Genomic DNA, 10,878 nt, shown 5'->3' with positions numbered 1-10,878 from the left:
TTAAGGATGAAATGTTTAAAGAGAAACCATCATGCTATGAAAAGTTTTCATAAATCAGGAGAACATGGCGGCCATATAAAAATTTACCCCAACTGAAATGTAATATTGCTTAATAAGAATGTAAAAGTTTAAATTAGATGCCAAGGTGTTTATTTTGTAATTAGGTGAGACTAAAATACTTCAGGATAGCATATGCATATGGGGAATTTTGGCTACCTAGGACAAAGCAGGCATTATTTAAAGAAAGATAATGGGCCTGATCTAATAAAAGCTCTCCAAGACTGGAGAATATAGACTATCAGGGTGCAACCTGGAATGGATTTCTGTTAATCATTTGTTAACAAATGTTTTCAGCCTGCACAGATCAAGGTTTGCTGGACCACAATTATCTTCTCTAGTCTTGGAGAACTTAAATAAATCAGGCACAATGCCTGCAAATGGGCAGCAATGCCTAGAACGTTGAAGTAAAAATACTGGACATACAGAGAATGAAATAAGACCAAGAGTATTCCATGACTTGTCAGATTTCTCACTAAAGTATTCACCACCACCGCCCCCCTTTCCACAGGTTTCTAGAAGCTGTCCCAATTTTCATCAAAAGGGACAAATTTTGCCATTTAGATCAATAAGCCTAAATAGAACACAAACAGCACAGGATTAGGATTCCAGAAACAAAGACAGGTTTAAGATAATATTCAGCAGCAGCAAGAAGCCAGAACCATATACTCAATGTGATAGTCCTCATATAGCTTTCTGTGTCCCTAGAAAAGGTGCTTAAAATTCTAAGGGGGGGAAAAAAAAAAAAAAAAAAAAGGTCTTCCCACTGCCACCTAACTACCAATATGCCCACTGAAGTTAAACTAATTGATAACAAAATGTCAGAGGACTTTGCTTAGTGCTAAGAGGGAAATGAATTTATCCTGACTTGGATGAAAATGAAGGTCCTGTGTAAAGTATGAAATTATGATGAAGGGGTCCCCAAACTATTTGGTTATGGGTTACGGAAATGGTTCACTATACCCAGCTGGTGTACAAGAAAATGGCCTCCACAGTCAGCAAGCCATCCTGACCTTTATGGCCATTCTCTTTAGGCTAGCCAGTATTCTTACTAAAAATGCTAATCAGAAAGCCATTTTGTGGACACCAGCCATTTTCATGGTTGTTAGGGGCCTTCTGATAGACTGGCAGGGAATTTGATGTAAAAATACTGGTCTGTAAGTGCCAGTATGTTTACATTACCAGCCTGTCACCTCCAACAGGGACCGGGCAGCACGGACAACAGCTTGACCTGATCAACTAGACTGGCGGGCTGTCATTTAGGGACCCCTGACTTAAATAAACACCTTTTCTTAATTTACTACCCAATGGACACATAAAACTGATGGGACTGCCAGTCTAATACCAAGATGAGATGACTTGCAAAGCATTAACAGTTCTCCAATAATTCCACAATATTGCTTTATGACGATTGTTGCAAACACAATTAAATTGCCAACTTGCATCTAAATAATGAAACCAACTTTCTGAAAATATAAATGACTATACACGGTGGAAAACTAGATATTGATAGACAGTATTTGTGTAAGGCGTGTAAATTGAGGACCCTTAGGGTAGGTTATTTAGCAGTCATCACTAAATATACAGCAGAATAGAGCACTGGAGAATTGTAGTTTACAGGCAGACAGAAAAGAGAAAAATTAGATACATGATTATGCAATGTAGCAGGAGATGTACATCTGCTTCTTAGCTCAGTATTACAGAAAGATTTGGGTAAACTGGTATTCTGGACAAACACAAAGGTGTTGGGTTCAGCTTTATAGCTAAGAGACGGATGAATAACCGACTACATTTATCAGACTTGTCCGAGTGGGCTAAAGAAAAGAGATATTAGAAATGGCTGAGCCAGGTCCATGCATGCCAACTGATATTCATCAGCAGAGATTCAGCTGTATAAAACAAGGACACTGAGAAAAAGCAAAAAAGTTATGAAAATTGAAAATTAGATTTCATGCAGTGGACATTAAAAGATATTAATCATTTTGGAAATTTTACCATTTCAAAATTAAGAGAAAATCAAAGGCTTACCTTTATATTTAGCTTGCCCAGACACCACAAATATTTCTCCTTGTTTCTGATCTGATCACATCATTTAATTATTAAATCATATATGGGTGTGATTCCACACATGGCTTATAAACAACCATAAAAAAGTTGCATGCCGAATTAAATCAGATGAAGATTTTAATATATAGCTTTGAATGAACACTAACAACCAATACTAGTATTGTGCTTCCTGACAAAAGCTCTGCCAAGAGAAGCTTTTCTGCATTAAATATATAAGTTTTCCCAAGGATTGTTGGGTATTATAGAGGGTACCAAGTGTAGGAGTCCTAACATTTGAGGAATACAACTTTGCACGGTAGAATACTGGAACACTAGGGCATTCAGAGTAGCACAAACTGGCGATCAGCTTTATTTTTTTTTTTTTTTTTTTGCAAAACAGTCCCTCAATACGCACAAAGGCATCAATCCATAGGAATCTTTCAACAGGCTCACCGTACACAAAGTGACAAGAACATTTAATACTTACGGCTATCATAACAAATATTCCCAAGGGCACGTCCTGTTTGCAGCAACACCTCCTGGTCTTTACAGTTCAGAAGCTGTACCAGTGGCGGAATCAGGCCAGAGTCCACACATGGAATACGCAATTGTTCTGAAATATGGTAACAAATTCAATACCATTTAGTTTGGCACGTTTGTTTAAAAATAAATAAACTTTGTAAAAATGTCTACGTAAAAAAAACAAACACAAACAATATTAAGCTTTTCCAGATCTTCCATTTTTTTTGGGCATCTCTAGGGTTTCTCACTTTGATTGCTTAAAGCATTACTGGTAGGACTGCCCGCATTATACATTCCAACACCACCTCCTCCCTATGCTGCATTTCTGTTGAGTACCACAGTGGTGCAGTCTTAAGACCCCCTCTCTTCTCTATCTGTAGCTATGGTCTTGGTCAGCTTACTAATTTGCTTGCCCTCCAGTATCTTCCCCATGCCACCCAAATCCATCTCTCTACATCTGATCAAGGTATATTTCTAATCATAAAGTCATCTTCATACCTTCTAGCTTCCTTAATCCTATAATTAAAAAGTTCTTTTAATATTCTCCTATGACACTCAAACTTACCTGGCTGACATTATTAAAAAGTCCTGCCCCTCAAGGTAAGCATCTTATGGTCATGAAAATATGAAATATTTTGTACATACAAGTATTTTTCATTTTCATATCTAGCCGACTAAGAGCTGGGTGTGCATGTATGGTGTTAAACACAGTGCATGACACCGTGAGAATGCGTATCCATAGTCAGAGTGCCCATGCAGATCCAATTTACCAATATTAGGCACATGGGCATGACAACTGGTCAAATATCACGGGGCACCTAAAAGGTTTTGTGGAGTCTGTGGAAGGAGGTACACAAAATCGAAGCACAAGAACTGTAAACCAATTACAGTTTTATAAAGTCTGCATTCCCCTTGCAAGTTTCTATGCTTTGTTTTTTGTACTTGCACTTACAGCCATCTGCCTCTTATCTCTAGTTTGTCGTTTTTTTTTTTTTTTGTTTTTTTTTTGGGAAGAATTATTTGGTTAACCAGCTTAAAAAAGAATGTCTTGCTTCTTTGTTTTATTTTCACATTATCTATATATAGCATTATCAACATTTCAATAAAAAACACCATGAAGATGCAGCGATAATGATCAGTTAATATTATTGTTGACCTACTAATGGAAAATTGTGGGGGATGATATAAAAAAAAAAAAAAATTGACTGAACCTCTGAAATAACTCAGCGGTGTTATTTTCTAAATTTCTTGTCTGGGGAGCCCCTGTAATCCAGGTGTATGCTGTACATAGGGCACTAGAAAGGATACAAAGTGTCCCCTGTGACCAGGCTGGGTAGATTTGTACTGGCAAATATGAGATTTAGGGTTTACTAACATTCTCCTCCCCCCCCCCCCCCAGCACTGAGATCCATTTTCTGCATCTCACAGAATACACTATTAATAAAAAAAAAATTTAAGATTTTTGGAAGAGATATAAAAAGCCTCCCTTATTAAAGAAAACAGATTTATAGCCATTTCCAGGCAACCCCTGCAAAAGAAGCTTCAAAGTCTGATGAGCAGTTTTCAAAGGTCCTGGAGATCAAAAGAGTGCTGCAGCTACCCTTTCCATCAAACAATATATTTGAAAAAGGACATTGTTACCTGCTCTGGTTCTGAAATAATCCTGTAGAAAGCTTACAATTTGCAATAACATTTCCTTTTTTTTTTTAGGGGGAAAGACAGTGGGTGGTCAACATACATAGTTGTAGATGTGTAGATGTTACATTTCATTAAAAAAAATACTTTTAAGAAAGCAAATCTGCCATTAAAAATCATTGTAAAAGAAGTGATTAAAAAAAAAGTAAACAAGGGATACAAAGAATTTTATAGGAACATGTGTATAAAAAAACAAAACAAAAAAAAAACCCACACACTACCCTCAATTTCTGATAATATAGTGGAGCTGAAGGGTGGCATTCTATATTTGTCTTGAGTACCACTATAAAGACTGTTGTATGTGATCAATACAAGATGTAAAAAAAATATCTAGGAAGGTAAATTAAAATGGAATTGCTGGAATAGAAAAGGAAAAAATTGAAATGAAAATGAAATAAAACATACTGACAAATGAGGTTAATAACTGAAGATGTTCCAGCAGATAAAGCACTCTTGGAAAACCTCACCATTTTTTGCTATTTCTGCTATGATGTGAGCTATTTTTGCTGTGCAGGACAATTGTGAACTCAAAAGTCTTGCAAAGACTTGAAGGATTCCGCTCTGTTGGATTTTTCCGCTACTCTCTAAATCTGAAAGAAAAAACAATAATACGGCATATTACAGACAATAAATTTATATTGCCATAGGTTCTCCCCACCAATATTTAACTTGACGAAAAACACACTTTAATTATAAAAATTGGAACTTATTCTTCCCATCATTAAGGATCTTTGATCAATGTTAATGTCTACAAAAAGCAACCCTACCCAAACCAAAACCTACTCAGAATGAAAACAGTCTGTGTGTACTGCGTATGAAGGGAAAAAAAAAAAAAAGCAAATCTGATCCTTCCCAGAGCCGCCATCTTCGTCTTCTCTTCTGGGTGCTTCGTCCGCATGATCGGGTGACATAGGATGAAAAAAAAAAATTTCCAATCTCCAAGCAGATGCATGAGATTTTCAAATTTTTCTCTTGGAGCAAAAAGGCTCCTTCTGCGCATGCTCGGGCATACGCAGAAGGAGTGCCCAAGAGCCTCCTGGGATGCCTGACCTAGGTATCCCCGGAGGCTTTGCACTCCTATTCATTCCCAACCACCTAGGCGGCGGTACTGCACCTTTTTTAAACAAAAAACAAAACAGAATTTTTACCTTAAAAAAAGGGTTCTCTACCCTTTTATGTAAAGTGAAAATTCTGGATTTAGGTACGCTTTAAAAAAAAAAAAAAAAAATAGTGCAAATGCCAAACTATATTAACCAAGGCAAGATGGTGGCCCTGAGATTGAGTGACAAGAAAGATGTGTGCCTGAAGAGTATGGTCCATGATGCCTCCACCGTTCTGGTACACAAAACGTGGGAAAGAAGTGATGAGACCACAGGTGGTGATTGACTACAACAACACCATGGGAGGTGTCGACAGAGCTGACCAAGCCATGACATGCTACCCAGCGATAAGGAAACGCAAAGGAAGTACTACAAGAAGATTTTCAGGCATCTTGTTGAGCAGTGCCTATGGAATGCCTACGTTCTGTCCAAAAAAAAAAAAAAAAATAGAGGCCTGTGAATCATTAAGACTTAAATTTTGCAAGTTTCCGAATCCATAATCAAGAACCACCAAACATCATCAGCGTATTGACCTGGACGTCGTGCTTCCACCGTTGTCAACCCAGAACGCCTGACTGGTTGTCACTTCAATAAATTCTTCCCACCAACCCAAAAAAAGCCAGCACCTACAAGGATGTGCATAGTTTTCTGCTCAAAGACCAAGGACATTGTTGATAAACATTATTGTGGTCTATTATTTCATTATTTTTTTTATAATTATTTCTATGCAACAAAAAAAAAAAGATCACTCTTTGCATCAAAAAACTGACAAAATTAGAACGCTGGGCGGGGGCTCTGTATAAATATCAGAGCCCCCTAGTCTTGTAAATACTACTTATTTAAAACCCAAGTAAAAAAGCAAATCTTACTTAAATGCAGTGCAATTATAGAGTCACAATACAGTAGTAAGCAAGCTTCCTCTGTGCCAACAACTTTCCCCTCTGGGAGTAATTTCTGTGTTTTGTGTTGCCGTTGCTAGGGATTGTCTCCTATTTGTTTGTGGAGATTTATAGTATATGACTATAGAGATTTGAAGTATAAGTACATTTGGGACAAAGAATAAATCCAATTGTACAGTGCAAAAATAAAAAAATAAAAATTGTACATAATAAAAATTATACAAACATTTTCAGCTGGTAAGTTGAAAGAGCATGGCATTTCCGTAAGTGGCCTTTTATTTGTAAAAATAACAAAAAGATATGGTTTACATAACTGTGTACAGAGTAAGAACACTCGTACTGTGTTCTATTTAGGTATGCAGCCGTGATGAGCAGGTTTTAAACCCAGTTTCAATATCTCTTGTCTAAACTTGAGTGAAACCATCTGTGCATAAAAAGGACAAACTAAGCTGCTTACAAATTTAGCTCAATATGTAAATTAATGTTGCCAGGGTCAACTAAGGACACATGTAAGGTTAAATTAAAACCATACACAATCTAAACAAGTGCTAATTAATACATTCATTAATCTACTGATAGAAGAGCAGGAACATGGAAAATCCAGTTAGCTTAACCACCTCAGTTCATGCAGTCACTTTCACCACACAGAGTAGGGATAACTTCCTTTTTTGTCATTTACTTCTTTTTGTGGCTTGACCAGCAAATGATGTCTCTATGAAAGTTAGCTGGTTATTTATGAGATAAAGTCAGCACAGAAAATATTGCCAGGGCAGATTGTATGCATTCTAAATAATCTTAAAATGAACATATATAGGGCCTGTGTTGCTTCAGAGGCTTGTGCCAAGCATCCCTTTTAGAGTATTCTCTTTACCAATGCACTACATCTGGTTGAGTACCTAAATAGTATTTATATTGGTTTATATTCACCTGCATACAGTAATACCCACAATCCAACTAAACAAAGTAACCTTATTTTACCTGCAAAAAATACAAACCTAGGGCATAAAATGTAGCCTTCATGGCTTACATTTAATAGTAAGCAATATAAATGCCAATAACATTTACCTGAACAAATACATTTATGGTATGATCTAAAAATGTTTTTTAAAAGGAAAAACAATAAATCACATTAGCTCAGCCAGTTTGTTTTTTTGTTTTGTTTTTTTAAACACGGGTTTTAAAAAAAATTGTACTTGGTTATGATGGGTCATTTGCTTGTAAAAGATCTGTTGTGCATTATTGTTGGCCACCAGTAGCGGATTCTGAATCTTCATGTAAGCATTACAAACTGCTTGTCCTTAACTGCTCCAACATGTCAAAACTAGAAACAATACAGTTATAGGACACGCCACTAGTGTGACTCAAGTATAAACCAAGATTATTTTTCAAAACACTCAAGTACATATGGTATGTGAGGGACTGATAGTCTTAAATTTGTGGAGCATTTACACTTATGATGTAAAGATTGACTGGGGCCGGCATGGTGGCTCAGAGGTTAGCACTTTGGCCTCTGCAGCGCTAAAGTCCCAGGTTCAAATCTGGGCCAGGGCACCATCTGCATGAAGTTTGCATGTTCTCCCAGTGTTTCTATGGGTTTCCTTCGATTTTCTCTCACATTCCAAAAAAACACAGTTAGGTTTTTTGGCTTCCCTAAACTGATCTTAGACTGTAATAAATACATATGACTATGGTAGGGACATTAGATTCTGGGCTCCTTTAATGGACAGCTATGTTCCTTAAGGGACATGACTATGGTTTTTTTACAGCCCTACATAATATGTTGGCCCTATATAAAAAGCATCTAATATAATAAAAAAAGAAATCTGTAGAGAAACAAAGACTGTCATTGCACACCTAGAAACATTTTTTGCCTAGTTGTCAAGCTTTACTTCTTTCCAAGTCATTGACCTACAATAGAAGACAGAGACTGCCAATTTGACATTACGGGTGCAATTGCACCCTCAATTTTCCATTAATTCTGTTCAGCACTGTATTAACTCCTTATAATGGTCAGCAGAATGTTTGGGCTTTAATCATATTTCATAATGTATATTTTACCTGAAGGTTTTTATTGAATAATTTATGTTATTTCTGAAAACTGCTCATGCTCAACTTCTGGATAGTATGGTTTCAAGTCAAGAAAAATCAATTTTAACACCATTGCTGCCATGTAATTAGAAGAACGAGGATTCTGAAACTTACTGTTTTGACCAAGTGCCTGAAGCAGACAATCCAAACATCCATCTAGCTTGTCAGATGTGCAGTCAGATCCAGTTAACTTCAACTTTTCCAAGGTGTCACTTAAATTATCTGTAAAATAAGCACAAAATAAAAAAACTAAAAAAAAAAAAAAAAAAGAAAAGATCACCAAAACTGCACATATTGCATAATTGTACATTATCTCCGTTAAAGTAAACCTTGCTCTGATTTGTGTGGCCATTTCATAGTTGGCGATAAAAGTCCCAGGAGTTGATCATTAAGCCACAGTAAGGTCACATCATAACTTATTACTGCAGCATCATAAAATGGCAAAAATGTTTAATGCAATTAAACCGGTCGTCCCTGGGTTAAGAACATCTGACATATGGACAACTCCTAGCCCCTGTGCAGGACTGAAGCTTGGTTGGAGGGGGGCGGTTTGCATGACTTGCAGAAGAAATATTTTGCTAAACACAGCTGAGGTTGCTGTGCAGAGCTCTTTCTGCAGCCTCTTGTAACGCTTTAATGACCAAGACAAATTCTGCAGTTTCTTTTGCATATCAAAGCACAACATGCTCCAAAAGTTAATGAATGTCTAGGCTCAATAAAAAGTTTTTTGCTTTGTGATTAACTCACTGAGGATTATTTACAGTAACTGACAACGCTGCCTAATAATATGTTGAAACATCTGTCCTAATTGCATTCATTAAAATAATGTACTCATTCTGACATACATACAAGTTCAACCTAAAGAACAAACCTACAGTCCCCATCTCATATGTAACCCGGGGACTACTTGTTATCTACAGTAGAAAAGTAGCTAAATAGTGACATACGTGGGTCAGCAATCTGGGAGCCACATGCATCAAAGTCCATCACACCATATGGGGCTACGTAGCTACCTTATACTTGTCCCTAGGGAGAGCTATTGTTGAGTTATTTTTCATGTCTGTCTAAAGGAAGATGGCAGTGCTTTCCCCATTCAAGTGGTTGGCATATGGAGGTTCTAAATACTCAAATTTTTTCTCACCATATATACAGCTGCCAGATAAAGTAACCCCTAAAAACTTATCTAATTCTATCCCCCAGGTCTCCCTTATTGTTCAAATTCACATAGGACCTACAGTATTTTTTATGCGGGTGCCAGCTTGTTTATTTGCTGTATTTAGGAGCTGTGACCACTCTGCATTTTAAATCAGCCACGTTGCAGATGTGAGTCACTTATAACCTTGTAGTTAACAGCCCAACTTAAAATCATCAGAAAACAGATGCAATTTATTCTGCAACAATGTAATCATAATTTCACACAGATTAATAATAATTGGTATCTGAACAGAACAGTCCAATTTAATCTGCACATCAATCTACTTTTAATCTTATACCGTGAAAAAATAAATATGAAATGTTTTTATTACAGTCCATCAATCTGACTCGAATGGAAGTCCAAAACACATCTACTTGTTTTGTATTGTGGACAAAACAAATACTTCATATCCTTTCTTTTAACCACAGCCATATTCTATGAAAGAATATAGATACAAAGGAGGAAACCTGATGAAAGGCATTTAGAGAAGAGACACAGGCTTATTCAGCAGAGTAAACATCTCTTATGTGTGGCATGCAACTGTGCTTATTATCCAAGAGTTGTGTAGGAAACCTAATGCCAGAATAAAAGCATCCAATCCTCTGTGATCTCTGCATTTACAGGTACTGCGGACCAATACATCTGCAAAATTTTACAGCACAAGCACTGAAATGTAGTCAACATTTCTGTTTATATACATTTACCAAACCATTATTACACTTAGGAACAGTAAAAAAAAAATTAAAAAAGGTTTAAATGTTTTATTACACTAGTCTGCTAGTGGATGTGCACCAGAATTAGATTTTAAACAATAAACTAACTGCAGTGCAAACAAACCACAAAGACCGCAAGACAGAAAGAACAAAAAACGTATTTTCTGACATGCGCAGGGATCCTCCTGCGCAAAATATGACAATCTTAACATTTGTGAAGTTGAACAGGGCTAATTACCACTTAAATTATTTAGTTACAAAATAGATATGCCAACCACGTCATCTATATTCCAAATCATTTCTCTAAACAAAAAAAAAAAACAAACAAAAAAAAGCCATTAAAACTGCATTTAAAGTTGGAAATGGTTTTTCCTCCTCTTTATATTCCCTACATGGAATTCCATCATTCTTGTAAACCGTTGCAGATAACTGCTCTTGGTTGCTGTGTTTTTGGGGACTGTGCAGCAATGCTACCACAAGCAAACGCCTTACAAAAATAGGAGAATGAACAAACCCAAGTGTTTCTATGTTAACCTTTAGGTGACTGTTAAATGTGGTTAACT

The 10,878-nt window shown here is 36.6% G+C and overlaps 1 protein-coding gene across 1 annotated transcript in view; it reads right to left on the bottom strand.

The window, feature by feature from the left end:
- Positions 1–10,878, bottom strand: part of RAP1GDS1 (Rap1 GTPase-GDP dissociation stimulator 1) — a gene marked incomplete in the record, with an annotated part of 62,980 nt that overhangs the window by 26,997 nt on the left and 25,105 nt on the right. The window contains 3 exon segments of the mRNA XM_072405591.1: positions 2,591–2,716; positions 4,788–4,910; positions 8,522–8,629. Coding sequence (XP_072261692.1) covers positions 2,591–2,716; positions 4,788–4,910; positions 8,522–8,629 — 357 coding nt within the window.

The sequence above is a fragment of the Pyxicephalus adspersus genome, chromosome 3, assembly GCF_032062135.1.
Source record: "Pyxicephalus adspersus chromosome 3, UCB_Pads_2.0, whole genome shotgun sequence".
NCBI lineage: Eukaryota > Metazoa > Chordata > Amphibia > Anura > Pyxicephalidae > Pyxicephalus > Pyxicephalus adspersus.
This window is presented reverse-complemented; position numbering and strand designations above follow the sequence as displayed.